The sequence below is a fragment of the Camelus ferus genome, chromosome X, assembly GCF_009834535.1.
Source record: "Camelus ferus isolate YT-003-E chromosome X, BCGSAC_Cfer_1.0, whole genome shotgun sequence".
NCBI lineage: Eukaryota > Metazoa > Chordata > Mammalia > Artiodactyla > Camelidae > Camelus > Camelus ferus.
In genome coordinates, this window is record NC_045732.1 from 67555071 (window position 1) to 67583058 (window position 27988).

Below are 27988 nucleotides of genomic sequence, written 5' to 3' on the forward strand. Positions count from 1 at the left end.
TAGGAGTTCAAGGCTGGTCCCAGAGAAGGAAAGGGCAGGGCAGAGTCTCAAAGTCTAAGCCCCTCTGTGATCCTTTCCTTTAACCTGCCCTCCTGGGTTGGAGAAATGCCAGGGTTGAGAGATGACAGATTCTTTGATCTGTTTGATTCTTCATACTGAGGTCTGAACATTTGTGAGAGCCCCTAGTTCAGTGGCTCAGGTAGCCAAGCTCAAGGGAGCCTTTGCAGGGAACTTTCCTATCTCCTGTCCCCCCTCTAGGAGGTACCATTCTTCCTCCTCCTGGTACCCCAGTTTCATTAACTGAGTCTTTGTCCTATTACCCAAATCCTGAGTCTCTGCCTCAGTAAGCTGTCTTGTTCTCCATTTTAGCAAGAAGAGAACTTTCCCTTTCTGCCAACAGACCTCCTTGGTACTTTTGGCCTTGACCCAGGTTCTGCTTCCAGACTCCTGCTCTGAGGCTACTCTTTGTCCCTGTTGTGATCTCATTCCTCCACTCTCTTTCCCCCTGTATCAGAATTTGCTGTCAGAATTTACATGGGATGCATCCAGATGAGGCTTAACAGGTTGACTATCCCAAGAGTTTGGTGTTTTCACTGATGCCAAAGCCCTGGGTCAAAGGAACTATGTACTTAAGAATTTTCAAGAACTTGGGAGTGGATAGGGAGAGATTTGGAAGGGCAAGGGAATGTTCTTAATAATTCTGGAATGCCATTGGGTAGACATAAAATTCCGGCTACCACCAAGGCATAACCTGGTTTATTTTGGTTATAATCAGAAGCCATCACATAGGGCAATCTCTCTTCTCCCACACACCGCTCAAGGCTTTGACTGAAAAGTCTTCCCGACAATGAACTTCTATGATCCAAGCATCATTTTCTCAGAGCTCTTCAGAAAGAGAAAGGCTGGGAAGCTCCACGAGTTACCAAAGACCCCACAAACAAGGCAGTAGCCAAAGCAAAACCAAATTCCTCCCAAGACTAGTTTCTTTCTCTAGCCTGGGAATGAATCCCGACTCCACCAGAGATAAGGTGAATTTCCTCTTTTCATTTCACCAGCACCGATATTAACATGGTTCTCCTCCAATCCTCCCCAAACCCGGCACTCTTAGCAGAATACAAATCAGAAGCTGCTTATTTCGCCACGCTGAGAAATTTAAGGTAGCCAGCCTTGGTCTAACAAACATCTTCTGCTTTTTTATTTGCTAAAGACAATGTTCCTGCTATGGTGCTGTGTGGAAATAAAAGGCCAAGAACTGCTGGCCTCATTCTGTTCTTATTCATGGCCTGGGAAGTTGGTACAAAAGCCCCAAAGGACAGCTTTCTATCAGACATTCCTCACCCTCGCCTCCAAACAAATCTGGCACCCTAAGAATGATTTGGTCTTGGTGGTGGGGGAGGAGAACAGGTAATAGGGCCTGGCTCTGTCATCCGGGCTCTTTTGAGGGAACTTCAGCAGTCCCCCAAAGAAGGGCTGAATGTCCCCTTTGGAGCAGTCATTTGAGCTGCTTCAGGGACTGAGGCTGGTCAGAGACCATGCCAGTCTCTCAGGAAAGTGGTAAATAAAAACATCAGAAATGTTCCTTTCCTGGGAAGCCTGTAGCTATTTTGGCCTCTCTTTCCATTCAAACAGGGAGGCATTGAAAGGGACCATCTCAACGCAGAGCACCGAGCCTCCCCTTTGTGGCAGTGTCTCTGACTGTGTTGAGAATCAGCCTGAGCCACACTGCTCTTTTTACCACGGAGGAGTTTCTAAATTCTTATTTAGAATCCCCACCCCCCCGACTCCGCTTACAAGTGTATCTTTCACCGGTTCAGCAAATTGCTACATAAAAGATGGAGAAGCCAGCAGAGGCTGTGCCCACGATAGTAGCTGGGGTTGCATTTAAGAAATTCAGATGCTAAGGGTGTGCTTCTCCCATTAAGTCCAACATGAGACATCAGGTGTGCACAGCACTGATGAACACAAGACCTCAAAGGTCAGGTGGAGTTGCTGGGATGCTGGGGGCTTGGGAAAAAACAAAGAGGCATTTTCATTTTCCAAACCAAGAAGCAGTTCGGAGGCAGGGGGCGGGTGGTGGTTATCAGGAATTCTTCCAATGCCATGGGCCAGCCCACACCTGAGTCAGATATAGATGACCTTCCCCAGGCCCTGCCTTCCTCTCCCCCTCCCCCGCCCCCCCAAAAGAGCACGAGTGGTAACGAGCCCCGAGCCAAGCCCTGAGCCAAGACCCGATACTTACAGGTGCAGAGGATTTTAGGACAGGAAAATGGAGATGGCAGGCTCCTGAATGCCTGCTGAGTCAGTTGGATCAGGTTAGGAAGTGATGATTGTAAGAATAAGATGTTTGCAAAATCTGGTCACCCCACTCCCTGCGTTTTTTCAGTCCGCATCCAAACTCAGACCACCTCCCCCCACCCTCCAGGACATCTGTCCTTCCTGGCTGCCTGGTGCCTCCATGCCCCTTACCGTGAGGGTGCTGGCAGCCACACTGCCTCTTGGAGCCTGTGGCCCGGCAAGGTAGTCAGGCTCCTGGGATTAGGCTGGCAAGAACGACTGTCCTCCAAACGATCAGCCCAGAGAGAGAGAGAGAGACCGAGAAAACCCGAAAACGGGTCCAGGACGGAGAGCTCCTGGTCCTTAGCATGTTTCTGGCGTATTCCGAAAGTGGCATCCACAGCAGAGAAAGTGTCCCAAAATAGCTCAGGCTGCCAATGCTTCGCTGAAACCTGAGAAAGAATTGCTGAATTCAAAGATCTGGGTCGCTGTGGGTGTGTGATCAAAGTGCGGATTTGTTGGGAGGAGGAACTCAAGCCATGAGCTTAGGAGAGACATGAGGTCACCTGGGGCATGGCCTGCCTTCTCTTTTCCAACTTGCTTAGGTTGGTGGTGGTGTCAGAAAGCTCCCCTGTGCTGAGACAGAGGGCTGGCAAGAGGTCCTAGGAATGCTGTGTTCCTTCCCAGGTCTCTGATGCACTACCAATATGAAATAGCAATGCTCTATTTTCTGCATTTCAAACAAGGGAACGGATACTGTGCAAAGGTTTCTTTAAGATATTGCTCCATAACTGATGCAATCCCCTTTCCAGTAGATTTTTCATTTCTTTTGGCCTTTGGCATAAGTAAATGTCAATGTCTTAAAAATCAACAGAGAAGAGCAAACAGTAGGGTCTCTGTGATTTTTCTTGGGATTTGAGAAATCTCCCCTCCCGGGCTTCTGATTGGATGGTGTCTGTACATTGCTGCCCATGGTACTGGGAAGGGTGAGGTCCACCCAGACACGCTGTCTCATTTTTGTATTTGCTGAGATCTTGGGACATTCACTTGCACCAGGTATGTTAAAAATTTTAGGATCGTCTGCCTAGCATGGGGCTCAGTATGTAGAAAGTTCAGCATATGTCTTCCTTGGATCAGCCTTGGGGTTTAAGAAGAAAAAGCACAGAACTTGGTTTCTAGTTCCATCTCTGCTGTCTTTTGCTGTGTGATTTGGGGTGAGTCAATAATCCCTACCCCAATCCTAACCCAGCAGTATGTATAATGAAGATGAATGCCACTAGGGGAAGGGCTTGCCACCCTCAGTGAATGGTAACAGTCTTTAGTTCTTCGGGGGACCCTGACTGGTGGCCACTAGAGTCCTGTATTAACATGCCTGCAGGGAACCCGACACATACCACAGTGCTAGGCGCAAGGGGCTTTGTGCCTAAGGGTCCAAATTATTTCTGACTCCAAGCTGTAGGACTTTTGGCTGGTTGCTCAGTGCCCAGGAGCTCAGTTTTCCCATCTGTCAGGTGGGTATACACATTATTAATAATGTGGACTACAATCCCTTATCTGAAACCATTGGAGCTAGATATGTTTTGGAGTTCAGGAGTTTTGGATTTTAGAAAAGCAATAGGGTCCATATAACATGTATTATATAACATCCTTTATGGCTTCTGAGCCAAATAGCCTGTAATCAAACACACTAATATTTCTAAATGGGATAAACGAATAGCCTCATGCCAATTCAGGCCCAATTTGGCCACCAACTGAGCCTGCCACAAAATGTCAGTTTTCAGAATCTTTTGGATGCCAAAAAGGCAGGTAAGGAATTGTGGACAATGAAAAAAGCTAATGCTTCTTTAGTACGTGCCACGCACCAGGTATTGTTTGAAGTAGTTTCTGTGCATTAATTGATTTAGTTGGGCCAATTACACTCTGAAGTAGGCATTGTCACCCCCATTTTATGGATGAGGAAACTGAGGCTCAGAGAGGTTAAATCACTCATCCAGAGTCCCAAAGCCAGTGAGGGGCAGAGCTGGGATTCTAACTCAGACAGTTCGTCTTCAGAATCTGTGCTCTTAACCACCTTCTCTACCGACTCCATGAGGTTAAAATGAGGCTTCATACACCCACAGGGGCTAAGCAAGTCATCTTGAAAAAGTAAATGTAGTCAGTGGTATTGAAAACAAACTGGTGAGCCAGTGACCCATCTTCAAAGAACGGCTTATTCAGCTCCAGCTGCCTGTTGTCGTCTCAGAATCAGGATCTACGCCCTTTTGTTTTTTCTCAGAGAAGCCAGAAACCCAGCTTAATAGGTGAAATCTAACTTTCAAGTGTTGGCAACTAATTAAAAAATGGTTAAAAAAATTGTAGGGGTCAAATAAAATCTGTCTGCAGTCTGAATCTGGTCTGTGCCTGCCAGTTTGCAAGCTGTGCGAGGAGGAAATAGATGCGAAAAGTGCTTTGAAAATTTAAGAACGTGTTATAGACACAGACAGTCTCCTTTTTAGGGTTAAGTTTTTTTTTTCCCCTTGACTGTGTCTAGTATTTTGAAAACTGATGTTCCTGGCCTGATGGAGATGAAAAGTCGGAATTAAATAGAGACTTCAGTGAACTTGAATGCTTCATTCCTTTGGCAGGCTGGATAAATGAGAAGCCTAGGTGTACGGGACAGGCTAAGCCTCAGGATTCCTGCCACACCCACGGGCCCCTTCTAAGGAGTTTCCATCCGCAGACCCTTTCCTAGCTGAGGGAAGCAGCAGTTTCTTATGAATAGGTGGCTATGTTTGGTGCCACGTGACCCTGCTTCCCCCTGGCAGTAGCCAATTAAGCCAGGAGAGGGCATCTGATCCCAGAGCAGTCACTCTATAGGCTGGCAAGTTGCCTGGGAGGGAACCTGGGATGAGAACTTTGCCTAAAAAGCACAGTGGTGACTAAATTTGGACCAATGAGAATCTCTGGCTTGGGAAGTCTGAATACCAGACCTAGAAAAAGCGAGCAGTTAGCAACAGGGGCTGAAGCTGAACGCTGAGAAGGCAGGCGGCAGGGCCCACGAATGAACAAGACCAGGGGAGATTACTGAGCTTCAGCTAGGTGTCAGACACTTCACACATGTTTTTTTGTTTAAAACATTTAAAGAGCTTGTGGGGTAGGCACTTTTATTATCCCTATTTTACAGACAGGGAAACTGAGGCAAAGTCACTCAAAGTGCAGGGGCTGGAGCCCAGGCTGGTTGGATGTTAAAATCAGGGTGTATAAACCACTAACCCAGCAGTTCTTCAACGCTAGAGGGTTTCAGAATCACTTGGATCTAAATGCGGTCTGACTCTTTGAACGTGGGGTCCCGCCTCCCCAAGTCTGCATCTGCATTTTAACAGTCCTCCTGGGGGGCGGCTGATGCCCGAGGGGTTCCCAACTACACTTAAGGGAAATGCAGTTTGAGGTGGGGGAGGGTATAGTTCAGTAGTAGAGTGTGTGCCTATCACGCACAAGGTCTTGGGTTCAATCTCCAGTACTTCCATTTAAATAAGTAGATAGATAGATAGATAGATAGATAGATAGATAGATAGATAGATAGATACATAGATAGATAGATACATAGATAGATACATTGATAGGAAGAAATGCAGTTTAAGAGAGTACAGCAGGCACTGGAAACTGCACTGCCTTCACCTTCAGAAACAAGGTCAATGTCCACAGACACAGTCCAAGTCCAATTGCAACTCTTTTGGAAATGGGGCCACTTTTGCAAATAAGAGGACATCAGTTTGTCCCCTTTTCTGATCCAGGAAGTATCCACTGACACCAGTCACCTGCGTGAAGATGACAGGGCTGAGATGGATGCCCCACAGTTTGTATAGGAGGACCTAGCTGCTCTTCAGAGTGCAGAGCTCACATGTTCACTAAGCACTTTCCATGAGGAACACAAATTGCAGGAACTTAGTGCATTGGCAACAAAAAACAGGAGAGAAAAATGACAAAATGCAGAGAGATAGATTGTAAACCATGGGATTTAAAAATGTAAACCTACTTCCTAGGCTGAACCTAGAGGTTCTTCTCAGCCCTAGAATAATCTGCTCAATTTCTTTGGCTACAATGTGGCACAGTTTGGGGGCCATAAATATGAAATATGCCCATTATAACCTATCTTTAGGGAGTGAGGAAGTCCTTAATGTTGGAGAGAGAAACAGAGCAGGTTGGGGAAGTTCACTGAATATTTATTTAATAGATGTTCATATTCTTTCACATCCCTCCCCTGGTCCCCTGGCCACTACCTTAGCTCAGTTCTTTGTCCCTCTTATTTACACCATTGATAAAAGAGTGGAACAGGGCAGGATGAAGGCTAGCAGCCGCCTTCTAGATTGTTGTAGAACCCCAGTCTGGCAATGGTATTGAGCCAGTTGTGAATGCCTTCTTTAGGAACTCTCCCTGAGGAGACAAGTAATAGTCTGAAGGTTGCTTGGAGAGTCTCAAGTCAGAAACTGCTTTGTGGTCCAAATGCTTAATGGCATCAGGCACGTATTCCTACAAGATGGCTGTGTGGTCCAGGGGATGGCATAGATCAAATGCGCCTCAGCAGGGCTTGACTTTGCACTTGGCGAGTTTTCTTTCTCTCACGCTCCTTCCTGTGGACACTCGCTTTATCTGAGTTAATGTCCTCACTTAGGCTAAGGTCAAACTCTGTTCTTCCCTCTCCTGGCCAGAAAGACTTCCCGTCTTATAGGTATCTGATCTTATCTGTTTTAATGCTTTAACTCGGAGCAATTCTCTAAAGAAGGTCCTTGGATATGTGCCTATCCTCCAGGAAAATTGCAGCAGTCCCTGGGTGCAGTAAGAAAGCCTGAAGACTACATAGCCAGTATTTTGTAAAGTGAAATCTATTTCATTTAAAGGGCTGTCCTTTATTTTGAGATTGTTTCCTTCTCTTTTGATGTTTAAAGAAAACCCTCTTTATGAAATGATAATTTGGGGGTGTTTTGTCTTGTTTCTTAACACCCTTACTTGGAAAAAAAATCTGGCAACCAACTGTCAGTCCCCTAGGTTTTTGGTTTGCGATAGCTGCCAGTCTGGAAACCTGGTTCAATTTGTACAGTTCTGCTAGAACCTCTAGCTACCTCCTATCATCACTTGCGTCCTAAGTGCTTATAAATTACCTGCTTCATAATATGCAGCAGAATCTCTCTGAGGATTGACATCAAGCTTACAGCTCTGGAGTTTACAGTATACTGGTCTGTAGTTTCCTTATTTAAGGAAATTGGGACGCTGCCCATTTGCAGTCCTTTGGTATCCCTCCTGTTCTCTCCGATTCCACAGATCCTTCAGGGCAGCACCTAATGCAAGGCAGTTCCGTTTGCTCCTCTTAGAATGTTCTTTTCCCTATAGAGTTGGACATGCATATACATGTTGTTTGGGGAATTTGCAGCACATCCAATGAAAGTGTAATTCCCAACTAACAGTCAAATCCTTCTCTTTGGAGCTACCCAGAACACACCTACCCTCTCTTCCATATGACAGCCCTTCAGAGCCTGGAAGACAGTTGTGTGACTCTCTCACGAGTTAAGAGCACCAGCTGAGTCAGACAGACCCGAGTGACAATCCCAGCTTCACTCCTTCTCAGCTGTGGGAGCCAAGGTAAGTTACCTGATTTTATTCTCTCTCTACTTCATTTCTTTGGCTGATTTATAAAGTGAGAGTGAAAAAACCCACTTCATTGGTTTATTGTACAATGAATAACATGATGTATGTGAAGAGCTTAACACAATGCCTGGCAGGAGGAGCACTCAGTAAATGCTATGCCCCTTGCCCTCTATTTATAAACAGTCAGGTGGGCATTTGAAGCATCAGGGCTGTTGAGGGGGGCGGGGGGTGGGTAAAGGGGTGAGGAGGGTTTCTCCCTCTCTGATGCATCAGGGAAGGCACAGGACCCTAAAGTAGACCAGGTGTTTCTTTATCCTGAGGTTGTCTCTTTTCTGTTATCTGAGCGCTGGTTTGCTAGGGCTGGAGGAAAGGATATTGTGCAGAATCTAGGGAAAGGTTTATTTTCAAGAGCTGGAAAGCTGTTTGTTGACATATTGAACCATCTCTTGTTTATTCTTATTTCCCCGAGCAGCTGGTCATGCAATCCCCCAAACTCAATTACCTTCTGTGAGGCTGCAGGAGCCTGACACCTCCTAGCCGTATTGATCAGTGCAGACTGGGCAAGACGTGAGAAATCCGAGAGATGCTAAGCAGCAGTTTCCGGGCTTTTCCTTCCTTAGAAGGCCTCCCCTCTTTATGATTGCAGATACACTGGCACAAATAAAATGGAACTCTGTGACCCAAATGACTCTCCCAGTAGCCTCCTTAGAAGCTGGCTGATGACCACTAGTCACAATGGACCAGAACTTGGACTCTGAGAGTGACCAGTGCAGAGTGGTTTTCTGACTGTAGGTCTTTGCACACACTGGGTTTTGCAAGCAATTGCATGATGTGAACTCTGAATGCCATTGTAGCTAGAAAAAGTTTGGAAGGAGACACACCCAACTGTGAACAGACAGAGGAATGGGACTTTAGTGGATAGGGGGTTGGGTAGGCACAGGACTAGCCTATCTCTGTGTAGGATTTCAAGTGTTTAATCTTGCGAATATATTCCTAGATTACTTGTGTCATTATTAGACATAAATAATAGTAGAAAAACAAGAAGTTTTGTTTTTAAAATAATAATTAAAAAAGAAGAGTGAGCTATTGGAAACGGTTTTCAGAGGTCATTACTGACCAAGGATCTGAGTGGTGTGAGGATTAAGCTTGTTGGGGAGAAAAGTTGCTTGGGTGGGGAGATGTTGGGGATCTTTAGAGAGAGGAAGGGAGACTGCCAGAGACAGAAGCCTAGTGGAACATACCTTTTAAAAAGAAGAAAAAATTTTCTTTCTTCTAATATAAGCAATATGGGTCCATTACAGACAAAGGAGAAAACACAGCTAAGGAAAGTAAAAGTAAAAATCTTGAATCTCATCCCTTGGGTATGCTCCTTGTTAATGTCTTGGTATACATCCTTCCAAACTATACTGTTTTCTTTGCAAAAATATCCATGTTTGTTTTATACAAATCAGGTAATCATTTTCACTGGTCACTGCAGATGCAATGTGATTTGTTTAATCATTAAATGAATGGTGTTCTAATATTGGCATTTTGGTTATTTCCAAGTTTTTATGATCATAAACAAACATGTTCTCTAGCTGTGTTACCTTGGGAAAGCTAGCTAATCTCTCTGTGCCTCTGGTGCCTCATCTGGAAATGAGAGTGATAATAGTTCCTACCCCACAGGGCTGTTGTCAGTAACAAATGAGATCACGTATAGAAAGTGCTGAGCACAGTGCCCGGCACAGTGAATGTTAGCTTTTATTATTAGGTATAATCATCACCATCATCATCGTCATTGTTGTTAGGTTTCCTGTGCGTATTTTTTGGTGTAAGGGAAGGGGAGAGTGACTAGAATTTTTCTTTTTGAGGAGTATACTCCGGTGAGTTCTGGAGTCAAACAGACCTGTGTGCTTTTGGTCATGTCAATTCACCTCGCTGAGGCTCAGTTTTCTTATCTGTAAACTGAGGATTAAAAAAAAAAAACCTAGCTCACAGGGTAGCTCCTAGGATCAAAGGAGAGAATGCTGGTGAAGCCCTCAGTACAGTTCTTGGCATATGGGAAGAGTTCAAAGTCGGTTGATACTATTATTAGTAGTAGTATTAGTATTAGTACTAGTATCACTGGGGTGATTCAGCCATTAGTGGGGGTGGGAAGAGGAAGAGGAAGGCGGCAGTGAACAGAGCACTTGGAGTGTTTCTAACCACTTGTCTGTTTGCAAAGAGAGGAAATGATTCTGGAATCAGACTGCCCTGGGCTCAGATCTGGGCTTTGCCATGTACTAGCTCCGTGATCTTGGTCACAACTTCTCTAAGCCCCTCTCTCATTTGTAAAATGGAAATGGCGTCAGTGCCTACCTGCAGGTGTTGCCAAGAGGCCTGACAGTATAAGGCAAGTGGAGTGCTTAGGCCAAGTGCCGAGGTATGGCTGGTTGCTAATTATTGTTGGCTGTTGGAGCATGGCGAGGTTTATAACGACCTGAATGCCTCCCCACCCCGGCTCTGCATCCCTTTACCTGGGCTACTTGAACTTCACCTAAAGGTTTTGCCCTCTCCAGGGCTCAGGGACCAATTCTACCCCTAGTCTAGGGGTTTAAGGGCTCCTGATTCAGAAGGCTAGAGGGCTCTGATAAACCTCCCTGCCAGTTCTATTTTGACCTTGTGCCCCAGTTCTAGAAAGCAGGCCAAAGCCCTGCTTCTATGAGCAAGCCCTCACCTGGTATGCTCAAGATTGGCAGGCTTTTCTCGCCAGCTGTCTGAACTCCCTGCAGTCTTGCTGTCACTTTCTAGCCCCATGGTGTGGTCACTAGCTGCCAGGTTTCCCTCCGTGTCCATGACACTGGAGCACAATGGCTTTTTAATTATCATCATTGCTGGGCTCTCTTAAGTTCCCACGACCCCTCCTGGCCAACTCTGGTTTGCCTGCACCTGAACCTTTTTGAACTCTTCACAGCTCCACTCAGCCTCCAGCCCGAGTTCCCTTCCCTCTCACCCCTGCCTACTCTTGCACAGAACACCGGTTGCAGTGCCTGGCTCCCAGGACGCCAGTGTCTGCTCAGTCGCAGAGGGAGTGTCTCATTTGCTGAGCCAGGACCCTTTCCGTCTCATCTCTTTGCTTGTGTGAATCTCTTCTTTCCTTCGGGACGGCCAGAAGCGGGCACAGTGGGCTGGTGCAGCTACTGGGGTGAGGGGAAGAAGGGTGGAGTTGCATAGGCCGAGTGCTACAGTGGAGCTTCTGGAGGACTGTCAAGTGAAAGGCGGCCAGAGGCAAATGTCAGAGCCTATATAGAGGCAGGAATCTGGGACCAGAGAGACAGAGCAAGCACTAGCAAGTCAGGAGCAGTGGGGCGGGTGGGCGGGCAGGCTGGCTGGCTGGCTGGCGGGCAGGAGGGGGGCGTGGCAGGGGATAGCTAAGGGAGATTGCAGAGAACAGCTGCTGGTATTGGGTCTTACTTTAATGAACTGGCTGGGCATGGGGCATAAGTAAATTGGCCAGACCAAAAGAGCTAGGGGCGCAAAGGACACACTCTCCCTCTTCTCCCTAAATGGCAAGGTAAGATCTTTCCGGGCTTTGCCTGGTGGGAAACTGGTACATTCAGGGATTTTTCTGAAGATGGGGGTGGGGAGGGTGGTCAACTATGACTGCTCTTTTGACTCATCTTTCCCACTGCACCAATGATTAGAGTAGCCAAGGTGCCAGCAGGAGGCCAGTATTTCTTTTACTACACCCCATCTCCACCCATGTCCAGGCTGAAGATGGGGGTTCTCGGTCATGTGACTGAGTAAGAGGGACAGAGGGCAGACAGAGTGGAGCGTTACAGGACAGTGGAGAAGAGTAGGGGCTCTGGAGCGGGACGGACCTGGGAATCTGTGTGACTGCAGGCAAATTATGAAGCTTCTATGCGCCTTAGTTTTCTCCTTTGGAAGATGAGGATAGAGTATTACCAAAATCGCTTGGTGCTGCTGTGGGGGCCAAATGAGACGATGCATGTAAAGTGGACAGCAGAGCGCTTGCCGGGCACTGCCTGCTCAAGAAATGTTGGCCATTGGCATTTCTGTCACTAGGATTCTCATTATCATTATGGAGGTACACTGCACAAGATTGATGACTTGGGTCCCATTGTCCCAAATGAGCCAGTGCTCCATGTGGGGCATGCGCAGGCCCTGGGGATGTGATAACATTGTGTAATGTGTGTGTTGGTTTCCAAGCTCTGTGCCAAGAAGCCCCTTCAGGGGCTGCTGCAGGGAGTGGGCCAGAGGAGTGAGGCTCTGGGACTGCCCACCCACAGGCCATCAGAGAAACTTGAAGTTTGTACTTGCTGTAGACTAGTCTTCAAGGGAGCCAGTGATCTTGGATGTCGGAGAGATAAATGAATGCAGCCTTAGAGATGCCAAAGGCTGGGCAACTCCGAGGAAAGGGTGACAGTCAAAGACATACTGTGTCTACTTTAAGATGCAGTGACCTTATTATAGCCCCAACCCTGGCTAATCTAGAAAGCTGGTAAAATGGGGATAATACTGCTATCTATTGTAAGATTCAAATGGGTAATGCTTGCAAATCCCTGTACATGATAGAGTTTAAAGTTAGGTAGAGTTGCCTAAAGTATAGTGCCTGAGACACACGAGGTGAGCGGTGAGTGGTAGTAACAGTGGTGATTTGGGGTGTTAATAAAAATTATATTAAGCAGGAATTTCAGTTCATGGAATGATGCTCTCAGTCATTGATCAGTTAAATGCCTTCCTTTTCCTGAGGAAAACATTCAAGGCCATCAGAGTAGTAAAATGGGGACTAAACCACTGGCAGGACTCTGAACCGTACAAATTAAATATTATCCCGGGGCAAAGGGCCTTCTCATCCAGGCCTGCCAGTATCTGGGCTGGCTTGCTAGGGCTGGAATGGGAGAGAGCCTAGCTTAGGAACCGGTACTTCTCAGAGTTTTCCAGAAGGTGGTGCTGCTGCTTCATTTGAACCAGGACAGCCCAGGCTCTTGGCTGCAGAAGTTGCCCTCATTTACAGCTTTCGTAAACTGAGAGGCGGTGCTGGGTGACTGAGCCGTTTGATTTGAAAAGGATAGGGGTGGAAAGGATATTTGCTCCACCTTCAGATTTGTTTATTGTTGCGCAGTTTCTTTCACCTGATAGGCCCATCTCCGATGCCCCATAGCTGGCAACACGTAAAAACGGTCTCCATCGTAAATCATTTGTCTGTTTCCCCATCTTCTTGATGCTAGATTTTGACTGCTAATCTTGTTTCCTGTTTACAGATTTTCTTGCCACTTGGGCTTCAGCAGGACCCCTGGTATAATTACCTAAGAGGCTCCCTCTACACTGTCCTGTGGCCACGGCAGATATGTCAATTCCCTCACATTCACTGCGATTCAACAACATGCTGAGGGAGGAAAATGTCGACCCCCAAAACAGGAGGATGACCTTCTCTGGACCAATGACAGAGACCACAGCAGAGGTCCAAATTCTGCCTTCTCATGTACAGCCTATGGTTTCAACTTCAGCGTCAGATCCTGGAGGGATGTCCACACAGCTGACAACATCCCCAGCCTTTGACACCATGGCCACACCTCTAATGGGAGAGGCAAACTCTGGAGCAATGTCCTCACCGCTAATGCCAGTCTCAGACCCTGGGGCACTGTCCCCGTTACTAACCTCAGCTTCAGATTCAGAGGCACTGTCGCCGTTGCTGATGCCAACCTCAGACTCTGGGGTGCTGTCTCCATTGCTAATGCCAGCCTCAGATTCTGGAACACTGTCCCCGTTGCTATCCACTTCAGACTATGGATTAATGTCCCCAGGGCTGATGACAATTCCTGACTTTGCAACAATGTCCACAGCACTAATGGCAACACCAGATTCTGCAGAGATATCACCCCTGGCAATGACAGCTCCGTCCTCTGAAGCTATGTCCACACCGTTCATGCTAGCCCCAGATCATGGAGAGATCTCCCCACTCCTAATGCCAGATGTAAACCCTGGAGAGATGTCCACACAGCCAATGCCAGGCTCTGAAGGAATGTCACCATTGCAAATTACAGATGAAGACACTGAAGCAATGTCCAAAGTGCTAATGACTGCCCTGGCCTCTGGAGAGATATCGTCACTGCTCATGTCAGGCACTGACTCTGAAGCAATCTCCTCACTGATAATGTCAGCCCTAACTTCTGGAGCAACGTCAACCCAGCCAGCGAGCAACCAAGACTCTGGGGAATTGTCAACCCAGTTCATGTCAGGGCCAGAGTCTGGAGTAGTGTCTTCACCACTAATGTCAGCTCCAGGCTCTGTAGCAATGTCCTCACCGCTCCTGTCAGTCCCCGATGCTGGAGAAATGTCTACATTGTCAAAGTCAGCCCCTGACGCTGAAGCAATGTCCCCACTGCTAATGATGGCCCTCAGCTCGGGAGGGATGCCCACCCAGCTGGTACCAGCCCAAGTCTCTGGAGTGGTATCATCACGGTTAACACAAAATCTAGACTCTCAAACCGTGTCTACTCCGCCAATGAGAGCAACAGCCTCCGGGGGGATGTCCACACCGGCAGTGAGAGCCTCAGACCCTGGAGCAAGGTCAAGACCACGAATGAGAGCCTCAGCCTCTGGAAATGTGTCAACATTACTCAAGACAGTCCCAGACTCTGGAGCACTGTCTACCCCGGTGATGACGGTCACAACCTCTGGAGCAATGTCCACAGATCCAATGTCAACTGCAGCCTCTAGGGCGATGTCCATGCAGTTAACAATGGCCAAAACTTCTGGAGCCACATCCACATCCACGGGCTTTATGAAAGCCCCAGCCAAGGGGGGAATGTCCACACCGCGAATGAGAGCCCCGGCCTCTGGAACTAAGTCCATGCCACTAAGGAGAGCTCCGGCTCCTAGAGCAATGTCCACCCCGCCAAGTACAGCCCCAGTCTCTGAAACAATGTCTATGCTACAAATGACACCCCCAGCCTCTGGGTCAGTGTCCACACTTCAAATGAGAGCGCCTGTCTCTGGAGCAATGTCCTTGTCACAAAGGAGAGCGACAGCCTCAGGAGTGACAGCTGTACCACAAATGAGAGCCTCAGCCTCTGGAGCCACGTCCACACTGTTTATGAGAGACACTACCTTGGGAGTGATGTCCGTGCCCCAGATGAGAGCTACGGCCTCGGGAGCACTGTCCAAGCCACTAACACCATCCAAAGCCCCAGAAGCAATGTTCATGCAGCAAATAACCACAGCTTCTGGAGACATCTCCACCGTGCCAATGAGAGACACAGCCTCTGGGGCCATGTCCATGCCGCAGATGTCAGACACCGCCTCTGCAGGGATGTCCACACCACTAATGAGAGGCCCAGCCTCTGGAGACACATCCACACCACAAATGACAGCCGCAGCCTCTGGAACTGTGTCCGTGCCTCTAATGAGAGCCCCGGGCCCTGGAGTGATGCCCACAGTACTAATGAGATCCACAGCCTCTGAAAAGATGCCCAGTCAGCCAATGAGCACCCGAGACTCTGGGGGCATGTCCATGTCGCTCAGGAGATCCGTGACCCCTGGAGGGATCTCCCCACTGCAGATGCGAGCCCCAGCCTCTGAAATGATGTCCACACCAAAAATGAGAGCCCCAGCCTTTGGGGCTGTGTCCGCATCATTGATGAGAACCTCAGATCCTGGAGAGATGTCTGCGCTGCTCACAAGAGCTTCATCCTCTGGAGAGATGTCCCCAGCACTGACGAGACCCCTGGCTTCTGGAGACATAGCCACCTCTCTGAGAGCCCCAGCTTGTGGACCAATGTCTACTCCGCAAAGGATGGCCACAGCCTCTGGAATGATGTCCATGCCACAGATGAGGGCCTCAGTCTCTGGAGCAACAGCCACATCGCTAATGAAATCCATGGCCTCCGGAGTGATGTCTGTGCCTCAAATGACAGCCACGGCCTCTGGAGGGGTGTCCATACCACCAATGAGAGCCCCAGCCCCTGGGACAACATCTATACCACAAATGATGTCCACAGCTTCTGGAGAGATGTGCACTCCATCGATGCAAGCTCCTGCCTCTGGAGTGATGTCCCCGCCATTATTAAGTGCTCCAGTCTCTGGAATTATGTCCACACCACTAAGGAAACCTTCAGCCTCTGAAGCTGTGTCCACAGAGTTAATGAGAGCTCCAGCTTCTGGAAGGATGTCCACTGCACAAGCGACAGCCATGGCCTCTGGAGGGAGGTCCAAGCCATTTGTGAGAGGCACAGCCTCTGGAACAATGCCCACGCCACTGATGTCAGCCGCGGCTTCTGGAGAGATGTCTGTGCCGCTAATGAAAAGCATGGCCTCCGGAGCAACGTCCACACTGCAAACAAGAGTTGTGAGTTCTGGATCCATGTCCTTGCCACAAATGACATACACAGTCTCTGGAGGAATGCCTGCACCACCAATGAGAGCCTCAGCTTCCGAAGCAAGGTCCACTCCGCTTATGAGAGCCTCAGCTTCTGGAATGATGTCCATGCCACTTCTGAGAGCCACAGCCTCTGGAGGAATGTCCGTGCCACAGATGACGGCCCCAGTCCCGGGAGCCACGTCCACACCAGAAATGGCAGCTGCAGCCTCTGGAATGATGTTCACTGCAGAAATCAAAGGCACAGACTCTGGGGAAACACCTGCCCCTCACATCAAGATTACAACCTCTGGATCAAAGTCCACACCACACATGACTGCCACCACCCCTGAAGCAATGAAGCAACCACCAAAGGAAGTCCCATCTTTTGGCATGCTGACCCCAGCACTCTGTTACCTATTAGAAGAACAGGAAGCAGCCCGGGGCTCATGCTCTGGGGAGGAAGAGATGGAGATTGATGAGGAGAAACAAATGAAGGGATTTTTGAATGATTCAGAGAAAATGGCCTTCCTGGTGTCTCTTCATCTGGGGGCAGCAGAAAGGTGGTCCATCTTGCAGATGGAGGTAGGCAACCCCCTCTCGGATGAAAATAAATCTTTCCTGAGTCGATCCCAGGGCTTATATAACTCCCTATCTGAGATAGACATCCTCAGTGCAGTTCTTTGCCATCCCAAGCAGGGCCAGAAGTCAGTCAGGCAGTATGCCACTGACTTCCTGCTGCTGGCTCGACATTTGTCTTGGTCTGATGCCATTCTACGGACCAGGTTTCTGGAAGGACTCTCGGAAGCTGTTGCCACCAAAATGGGCCGGATCTTCCTGAAGGTGGCTGGCAGCCTAAAGGAGCTGATAGACAGGTCTCTCTATACTGAGTGCCAGCTGGCTGGAGAGAAGGATTCCCCGGGCAGCTCAAGCCAGGTTCTGCCATCAGCCTGTAAGCGGAATAACGAGGAGGCAATGGGGAATGAACTGAACTCTCATCAGCAGACTGAGGAGGTAATGATGGGGAAATCCACTTAAGGTTTTTGAGTTAAAAAATGAGGAAGTAATGATGACACACACAGCATGCTCCTTTGAATAGGCTAAGGAAGAGGCGAGGGGGAGGCATTGAGCTCCTAGATTCTACCCCTCACCTGGAGTTTCATCAGCAGGCCTGGCTCTGCAGTTATTTTGGGTGTATTAATCACTTTGAGGAGCCATGCCCTACCTGAGTTACTGAGGGCCTGGGATGGTTAAAAGTCTAAGTCTTCTGATTCTGAGGGAACTGGCTGGGCTCAGTCCCAACTCTCCACTTACTCCAATTCTAAAAGAGGGGTCATGTTTTGGGGGCTGTGTCCCACCTACAGTCACATGAGTGTAGACCCAGGTCACTAGGGAACTGGGCTAGTCTAGTCCTCAGTCACACTTTATACAAATAAGGTACATTAGCCAAGTTCTGTGATCTAAGTTACTGAAATTATCCAGGCAGAACCCTGGAGTGATAGTGAGCATGGCTCTTACCTCTGCTGTTTTTTTTTTTTTTCTCACTCCCAGCACCAGCATGTCCCTAAACGCTGCTACTACCTGAAAGAGCATGGAGACCCTCAAGAGGGTCTGCACAACCACCTTCGACAGAGCACAGGTCATCAGAAGGCCTCCACTAGCAAGTAATGCTTTCTGGATTCTTCTCCTGTGATATCCAACTCTGCTGCTAACTTCAGGACTGGTTCCTGGACCCATTCCATTCAATTACATCATTAAACCTTGTGGCCTTCCCCCTTCAGCAACCCCACTCCAGGCATATACCACCCTATCTCCCACGTGGCTGCCTTGACCTTATCTTTCACCCCACATGCCTTTGACCTGCCCCAACAATCAGAGCGTGGACTTTAAGAGTGTTTGGTGTATGAGATTCTGAACTCCCATTACTACTGAGGCCAGTCCTAGGTCCTGGTCCAGGGAAAAGTCTAGGCAGGAGAAACCGTGTCCTACCTCAAAAACACCTTAGAGTGTCTTGCCATGAGTCATCAGGCAAACTTGAGGAAGCCCTGGTCCCATTTCACCTGGCAGGGGAGCCTGTAAGGAGAATGATGTCCACTCCTATATACCATCCTTTTCATCTAGTAGACTTGTCCCTATATGCCCCAACTCACAGCACCTAAAGTGAGTCTCCAGGGCCCTTGCCTTGTTTATAATCTCCATCCTGAACCATTCGTTTTGATCCATAGTAATAATCATAGTAATGGCTAACATTTATTGATTATGTCTTGTATGACACGTACTGGGTAAACTCTTGACAACTATCATCTCACTACATTCTTACCATAACCCAACTTGTTCTTGTGTTGTCAACTTCTGATGTCTTGATCTGTTGTCTGTGGCCCTTATCTTGTTCCTCAGTGTCAAATCTCTAGCTCTGACCTCTGGGTGACCTCCTCAGTTGTTAGTTCCCCTCACTCCCCTTGGCTATTGTGCTTGCACTCTTGATATTGTGGCCAGCACTCTTGATAAAGGTCTTGGTCTTTAAACAGGCATAGATAGTGAGAACATAATGTGAGCCGTGTTTTGCCTTCAGGAGGTGGGATTATGGGTGTTTCTATTTTCTTCTTTCTACTTCTCTGTACTTTCCAGATTCTCTACAGTAAGCATGTATTACATTTGTAATTGTAAAAGTAAATAAAGTTCACTTACAGAAAAAAAAAGAATTAACTGTGGCTAACAGAATTTGATTTATTGAGTCCTTCATTCAATCAGTATTTATTATCTAGCATGTGGCAGCCACTATTTTGGGGGACAGACAGATAAGAACTTTTATCAAATGAAAACTTTATTCCAAGGGAAGTGGGAGACAGACTATAAGCCAGAGAACACATAAGTAAGATAGATTGAAATCATGGTGAAGGCTATAAAGACAAGAAATAAGGATAATGGGGAATTTGATACTAACAGAGCCAATTTATTCAATAATAGTCCACGTAATTTGGTTACTCAAAGATCTTTGAAAAACAGTAGCAGTGACATGATTAGAAACATATTTTAGAAAGCTAACTTGGCAACAGTTTGGAGGCAGGATGGGGGAAGGGATCATAGAGCAGTTATGAGCCCCCTACTGCAATAGTACAGGTGACTGATTCATCAGTGCCTCAATTTATGGCTGGGGCAGTGAGGATGGAAAGAGAGGGACAGGTACCAATCCCTCTCTGAGGACTCAAGTCCTCTGTTCTATTATCCTAAACATTGGATCTGATTCCAGGTGAGACAGGATGGAAGAGGGCCGGACACAGCCATTCAAGGAATGACAGCAATTAACACCAAAATGTGGAAGATTCAACTCCCAGTTGGCCTTGAGGATTAAGACGGTGGGAAGTTTGACTTCTAGTAGACCTTGAGCTTCATTATATGCTCATTGTAACATATTAGTGTGATCAATAATATGCCCGCAGGTGCCATGACAGTCCCAAGGCTAACCGCAAAAGGCCAAAGAGTAGGCCAAATTCCTGGGGATCCCAGCCCCTTCCCCAGAGGAGTTAGAGTGGTCCCACCTGTAGGCATGTGAAGCTACTGAGCCCATAAAAACTGGCAACACAGCGCCTCGTGGCCGCCTCTGTATTTCCCCCTCCTCTTTGGAGATGGCCTGCACTCTGTCTATAGAGTGTGTACCTACTTTTACTCTAATCTGAGCACCCAATCCCCACACTTCATGGCCTTCTCTTACCTTTTGAAACAGCCTACACTCTATGCATTCTGTATCTCTTTAAATAAATCTGCCTTTACTCAACTGTGGCTCACACTTGAATTCTTTCCTGCACGAAGCCAAGGACCCACACTTGGTGAGGCATGTCCCAGGGACTCAACCGAGGCCTGGGACATGGCCCTCCTCATGCCCCACATCCATTTTTCCTGCATCACAGGACGAGGAAAATGAGTCTCAGAAGAAACAGATTGTTGGATAAATTGGCAGCCCCGTGGTGATATAGACAAGAATCTGGCTCTATGGGCTGTCTGTAGATGCCTTGGGAGAAAGAGGGTGTGATAAGTTGGGAAACCCAAATTCTAGGTAGTGGACCCAGCTTTCCCCTCTTCTCTGGCCCTGTTGGCTCACACCTGGCCCAGTCCAGGCCCAAGTGGACTTTGGATCTCCATGTTCAGCTTGAGTCACTCTTAGCTCAGGAAAGTGCTGTTGACTCTCTCCTGGAAAAGAAACTGATGATATGGAATCATAATTCATGTCTGGAACATGTATAAGGGAAGGAAAATGTCTTACAAAGGAAAGGAATTTTCTGATAGCCATGATAACGGAGAACAATAGCAATTCTTTTATTTTTCTCCCCAGTCATTCTTCCTTTTGCCTTTGCCTCTCCTGTCATTTAAGCTAACATCACTAGAGATAAATGGAATAAACAAAGCCCAATCATACCCTGCCAGAGCCCAGTCCCTGCTCTACTACCCACCCCAAAGTTATAATTAGAAATTTCAAGAGCCATTTAGCATCTACATGGAGCTGGGCTACGGTATGCCCAGGTACTTGAGACAATTTCATTTGCTGTAAAGTAGTGTTTCAAGTTTCTCCAGGGCTCACTGGCCTATGGGTAAAAATAAGGTCCCATAAACAGTGAAAACTCAGATGTCATTGACTCCTGTCCCCACCTGTGTGTTATAGGACTTCAATCCCTTGAAGTTCTCCTCCCGTTATTTGTAGAAGACCCCAGCAGTTGCCTGTGTTCTGATAGTCTTCTGTTCTTCCATTCCTACTTTGCCTCCTGAAGGTCAGTTGCCCATATTGCCACACGAGGGTGACCCCTCCACCCTGCCCCAGCTACTGGTAGCTGACTCTGGCTGTGGGAACATGGAGGCCCCTGCTGGGGTGGGGCGTGGATTCTGCAAATCAGCTGGGGGCCTAAATGTTGCTGCCTTCTCTTTAGCTTTAGCTGAAGCCACCGATGGGTTCACTGGAGTAGGAGTTCGGGGTGGTAATTCCCGTCCCTGTGCTATGCCACACTTTGTCACCTGGACACTGAAACAGCATTACTTCTCTTCTGTATCTCAATGAGGCCCCCATGAGAAGAGCAGCTTCAGCTTCTTCCTGCAGCAAACTTTCCCTCGCTGCCCCTATCCCCATGGCCTGGGCTCAGACTTTCAGACTCAGGTCCTCTACATAGAGAACAAAAGCCATCAAGTCCTCTATCCGGACCCAAACTTCAGCCCCTATTTCTGTGTCTCTATCCCTTCCCCCTAAAGCACTGTAAGTCTACAGGTCTCTTCAAAACCATTATCCTCCAAGTGAATAGGTGCTACAGACTCTCTACACACCCAGTCCTGTGGCCCAGGTGGACAGCAAATGTCACACTGTCCTGGTCCTCTACCCTTCTGCCATCCTCTCACCCACTGCTTGGTCTGTTTCTGCCCCTTATGGGCCAATAGTGTTTAAGACCTTCTAAAGACCACTTCCTCCATGCAAGTATAGGCTTGGGCTGCCAGTGAATGCCTCCGACAGCTTCCAAACATTTTTGAGTCTCACTTTGGGCTCAGCTGAGATCTCACTACTCTGGACTAGTTTGGTCAGATCAGATACAGTGCATCTTCCCCTCCTTCCTTCCAGTAAGCTGGAGACCTTGAAATAGTCTAAACCTTACTCTCCAGCCAGAACATTACATGTAAAATAACTGGCCCTACCTCAGAGCTACAGAGAATTTAATTTTTTTATGGCTTAGGTGTCTCCTTCCTTCTTACCAGGTCTGAAAGCTCTGCACATCTTGAGCAGTTATGGGGTGAGGGAAGCAGGCTGCTCAATCTTTTGTGATCTAATGGGGGATTTATAGGAGAATAGACATTGTAGGAGGTTGAAATGACCAGGGGAGGAGGACACATGACTTTACAGGCCATGTGATCTCTCAGGACCTCAGTTTCCTTTTCTCCAAAATGGGGATGATTATCAGTATCCTGCTAACCTCACAGCATCATGGGGTAAACATTGTGAAAGGGTTTGGAAAAATCAAATGCAAGATGTACAAATGTAAGATCTTGTTATTATTCGTCAACCTAGGCTTGGCCCTGAGGAGGTTGGGAAGTGGGTGGGATAGGGCTAGTTGGGACATGTTCAGCATCCAGTCTCTTCAGGGATTCTATTTAAACTGTGGCAGAAGATCTAAAAGTAAATCTTTGGCTGCTGACTGGCAAAAGCCATAGTTTAATGTTAACAACTATAGAGCACTTATCAGGGGTCCAAGCTCTGAACTAACTGATTTATCTGGATTATTCCATATAATCTTCAAAACAACCATGGGAAGTGAGTGCTCTCATTGATCCTATTTTATTTTATTCTTTTACCAAGAATCTCTGGCACAGAGAGGTTAAATAACTGGCCCAAGGCTATAGAACTAAAAATGAGCAGAGCTGGGACTTGAACACGTGCAGTTTGACCCCAGAGCCCCCACATGCAACCACTCCACTTATATATGCATGGCTTCATTATTCGGAGCCAGATGGCCACTGTGAAGACTTACCCTGTTACCCTGAACAAATTTGCCACCCAATAGCAGCCAACATTTGAAGCTCATAAAGTCTGAGGCCTGAGCAAAAATGGCCCTGCTTTCCCCTTTCCCCATCTTAGATCCAGATGTGAATCCTCCTAGGGGTATTTGGGGGAAAGCTTTAATATTCAAGGAAAAGAATCAATCATTGTGGGATGCTACTGAGCTCAGGAGGTTCTGCCCAGGGGCTAGCTGCAGCCCCAAAGTAGAACAGCCTCTGTTCTGAGCTCTGGCCTGAAAAGGAAAGTTAACTTCTCCCCTGGACATCTTCCCATTGAGGAAAAAAATGCATCTTGGACCCAAGCATCTGTGGAAGAGTATAGGGCTTTGAAAAGTGGAAGGGACTTTTGTGGTTACACCAAGAGCTGGCATTTCTTTCTCAGCACTTATTTTCCTCTCTTTGTCACTTCTCTCTCAAGAAAGGAAGGAAGTGGGTAAAGAAGGAAGATGATCAATCATTTAGATACTCCATACCCCTGCCTTCCAATGTCACCCTTTTCCAAACCCCTCACCTTGGAAAGTGGTCCTAGTTCTAACATTGGGGGGAATTTACACATTAAAAGGCACCATTTCATCCACCCCTCAACCACCTTCCCCCATGAGTGAAGGAGGTCAATTGTATGGTAAAAGATGGTAATTAGAACTTTGGTGGTGATCACTTTGTAGTGTATACAGATGTTGAGTTATAATGTATACCTGAAATTTATATAATGTTATATACCAATTTTACCTCAATTTAAAAAGGGTCTATATAAGTCAGAGTATATTTAAAGTTGTCTAGAGGCATTGCTCAATAAAAAATTAGAATATTCATATTTTTTAAAAAGGTACCGAACTCTTCTGGTTTAAGCAACTTGATAGAGATAATTTGGAGTGGCTTCTCCCATTATATACTCAAAGAAATGCTAGATAAAGTGTGGGAGGAAACTCACAGCTGAGCCCGAAATAAAGAAAGGGAAATCCTCAGGGGCAGAAAACTACGAGGGATCTTAATGGCAGACCAATAAGCTCTTGAGCCCTCCAGGGTGGATGTGGTAAAGCCAGAAGAGATGTAAGCTAGCTGACAGGAGAGTATTTACAGAGCACTTGAGCAGCAAAACTGTAAACTTCTAATTCTATATACTACTCAACTATCACTCAAGAGTCAGTATGAAGACTGAGTCAATTTATCAAAGAAAAGAGGCTGAAAGAGGTTGCCCTTAGAGCTGGGCTGAGCTTGGAGAAGCTGGCAAGATTTAAAAAGAAAAAAAAACCTCCCACTGTTTGACAAACTTTGCTAAGAATTTCACTGGTCTAAGCACTGATGTATAAATGGGTAATGAACAGAATAACCCTTACTTTCCCACAATATTCCCTAGTATCTTTTAAAAAATTATTTTTCTTTGGTCAGAGCTTTATTGAAATATAATTCATGTACCATATAATTAATTCATTTAAAGTATACAACTCAAATTTTTTTAGTATATTAACATAGTTGGGCAACTATCACCACAATCTAATTTTATTTTATTTATTTTTGCCATAATCTAATTTTAGAACATTCTCATCACCTCAAAAAGAAACCCGGTACCCATTAAGCCATCACTCCCCATTCCTCCCCACCTTCCCACTCCTCACCACAAGCCCCTGGAAAGTACTAATCTACTTTCTATCTCTATAAATTTACTTACTCTGGACTTTCCATATAAATGGAATCACATATGATATGTGGCCTTTTGTGTCTGGCTTCTTTCATTTAGCATAATGTTTTCAAGTTTCATCTGTGTTGTAGCATGTGTACATCTTTTTCTAGCTGAATAATATTCCATTGTATGGATATACTGCATTTTGCTTATACATTCATCAGTTGATGGACAACTTGGTTGTTTCCACCTTTTGACTATTATGAATACTTCTGCTATGAACATTCCTGTACAAGTTTTTGTGTGAATATACATTTTCATTTCTGTTGGGTACATACATAGAATTAAAATTGCTAGGGCATATGCTAATTGTATGTTTAACCATTTGAGGAATGCCGAACTGTTTTCCAAAGTGGCTGCACCATTTTACATTCCCATCAGCAGTACATGAGGGATTCAAGTTCTCCACATCCTTGCCAACACTTGTTACTATCTGTTTTTGATTATAGCCATTCTAGTGGGTATCTCATTGTGGTTTCGAATTGCATTTCCCTGATGACTAATGATATTGAGCTTCTTTCTAATATATTTTTATTACAAACTGAACTGTCTTGCAACATATTACCATAAATATTGTTGGAGGCTTCACTTTTCAAGAGTATTCTGGGAGAAGTTACTGCCCTCCTTGCTCTCCAGTCCATCCCAGCTATGCTATTTCCCCAAATCTTTTCAGGATTCAAGGAGGAAGGCAGCTAGAAAGGCAAATTCTCATGCTTCCTCCCAGACATATAACAGCTTTATTTTTTTAATTTTTAAAAAAAATTTTTATTAAAGTACAGTCAGTTTACAATGTTGTGTCAATTTCTGGTATACAGCATAATGTTTCAGTCATGTGTATACATACATATATTCCTTTTCATATTCTTTTTCATTATAGATTACTACAAGATATTGAATATAGTTAGAAACAGTAGAAAATGTTGTTTATCTATTTTATATGTAGTAGTTCATCTCTGCAAGTCTTGAACTCTCAATTTATCCCTTCCCACCCCTTTTCCCCCGATAACCATAAGTTTGTTTTCTATGTCTGTGAGTCTGTTTCTGTTTTGTAAATAAGTCCATTTGTGCCATTTTTTAGATTCCACATATATGTGATATCATACAGTATTTTTCTTTCTCTTTCTGGCTTACTTTACTTAGTATGACAATCTTCAGGTCCACCTATGTTGCTGCAAAAGGCATTATTTTATTCTTTTTTATGGCTAAGCAATATTCCATTGTATATAAATAAACCACAGCTTCTTTATCTGGTCATCTGTTAATGGCCATTTAGGTTGTTTCCATGTCTTGGCTATTGTAAATAGTGCTCCTATGAACACTGGGGTGCATGTATCTTTTCAAATTAGAGTTCCCTCCAGATGTATGCCCAAGAGTGGAATTGCTGGATCATATGGTAAGTCTATTTTTAGTTTTTTAAGGACTCTCCATACTGTTTTCCATAGTGGCTGCACCAAATGATATTTCCACCAACAATGTAGGATGGTTTCCTTTTCTTCACACCTTCTCCAGCATTTATCATTTGTGGGCTTTTTAATGATGGCCATTCTTACTGGTGTGAGATAAAACCTCACTATAGTTTTGATATGCATTTCTTTGATAATTAGCAATATAGAGCATTTTTTCCATGCACCTGTTGGCCATCTGTATATCTTCATTAGAGAATTGCTTGTTTAGTTCTTCTGTTCATTTTTGGATTGAGTTGTTTGTGTTTTTGTTATTAAGTTGTATGAGCTGTTTGTATATTCTGGAAATTAAGCCCTTGTCAGTCACATCATTTGCGAATATTTTCTCCCATTCTGTAGATTGTCTTTTTGTTTTGTTTACCATTTCTTTTGCTGTGCAAAAGCTTGTAAGTTTAATTAGGTCCCGTTTGTTTATTTTTGCTTTTATATCTATTGCCTTGGCAGACTGCCCTAGAAGAACATTGCTAAGATTTATGTCAGAGAATGTTTTACCTATGTTTTCTTCTAGGAAGTTTATAGTATCTTGTCTTGTGTTTATCTTTAAGCCATTTCGAGTTTATTTTTGTGTATGATGTGAGAGAATGTTTTAACTTCATTGATTTACATGTGGCTGCCCAGTTCTCTCAACACCACTTGCTGAAGAAACTATCTTTTCTCCATTGTATATTCTTGCCTCCTTTGTCGAAGATTAATTGACTGTAAGTCTGTGGGTTTATTTATGGGCTCTCTCTTCTGTTCCATTGATCCATATGTCTCTTTTTTTGTGCCAATACCATGCTATTTTGATTACTGTGGCTCTGCAGTATTGTCTGAAGTCTGGGAGGGTTACTCCTCCAGCTTCCACAACAGCTTTCTTTTGACTGCTGCCTTCTGCAACAAGATTGCCTCAGAATAAAGGTGAGTGTGGGCTTGTACATTGGAGTTTGCTGGAGTCCCAGAAGCCCTGGCTCAAAGGAAAATTCCCAGAGAAGTGTGGGTCTCTTTTCTGTAGATTCTTCCTCCTTCAACCCCAAACTAAAATAACCCAAACAAATAATTCATTGCTGTGGTTACTCATAACCATAAGAGTCTAAGACCCACTTATTCTGACACCACTCAGAATTTCTCCATAACCCAGTCACCAAAGGTTACTTTCCTCTACCTTGAGGAAAAATGAGGAGGACAATGAGGAGGAGAAGGAGAGGGAGGGAAAGAGAGAATAAAACAAGGTAAAAATCTACATTCTAACTCTAGCTGTGCCAGTGACAATCTTTGTGACCTTGGGCAAGTCACTTGATCACTCTGGGCCTCAATAACCTCATCTGTATGGTAGTTCAGTTTTCAATAAGGAAACAGAAGAGATGATAACTCCATTCCTGTTTAGACATGCTCTGAAGTAGGAAGGTATCTAAGTGGCGTGGGGAGAGGACTGCTGCAGTTGAAGCCCAGTCTGAGCCATTGCTAGATGGCAGCATTGTATCAGCAATTATTCTAATGATACTGGCTGAGGTGTGGTCGTCTCAGAATTCTTTAATTCAAAAACATAGTGTTTTCCTCTCCCATAAATTGTATTCTCACAAAAGGAAGGTAATTTCTGGATATCTGCAGAGAAACCAGAGAGAGAAGAGTGTTTCTGGGCTTCTGCAAATTTCATTGCCTATTAACAAATTTAAGATTGAAAAGAAAGATTGTGCATTTTAATTTCTAATTAAACCTATTTGGTTTTGGTCACATTTGGATACAGTTGCACATATATCTCTTCTTCTTTGAAAAACCCACCATCATCATGAGGAAAATGTTCAGATTTATTTGAAACTTCCTCCAGAGGTTTGATTCACAGATTCAATGACAGAATTTCTTACTAGGGCATTTATTATTTTCAGTCTCTTCCTTCTTTGTCTTATATTTATTGCAACCCCCAAATGGAATACTTAGGAAATAGATTTATTATAAAGAATCATCCATAATTTTGCCACTGAATCTTTTGATTACTTGCCACATGTCACAGTGGTTAAGTTTCTGCATGTCCAGGTAACATCCCAAGCCACCTGTCTGGGGCAAAAAAATATATATGGCTGCAGTAACTGTTCAAACCATATATTT

At 45.6% G+C, this 27988-nt stretch overlaps 1 protein-coding gene across 2 annotated transcripts in view; it reads left to right on the top strand.

Moving 5' to 3' along the window:
• The window catches only part of RTL9 (retrotransposon Gag like 9), a 41997-nt gene extending 23089 nt beyond the window's left edge, over window positions 1–18908 (top strand). The window contains exons 3-5 of one of the 2 annotated variants that reach the window (XM_032475345.1): window positions 7744–7890; window positions 13140–17248; window positions 17786–18908. In XM_032475345.1, coding sequence (XP_032331236.1) covers window positions 13226–17248; window positions 17786–17902 — 4140 coding nt within the window. In that variant the 5' untranslated portion in view covers window positions 7744–7890; window positions 13140–13225 and the 3' untranslated portion in view covers window positions 17903–18908. Of the gene's footprint in view, window positions 1–7649; window positions 7891–13139; window positions 17249–17785 lie in introns of those variants that run through there. The other variant, XM_032475346.1, reaches the window with a different exon arrangement.
• The last annotated feature ends 9080 nt before the right edge of the window (window positions 18909–27988 follow it).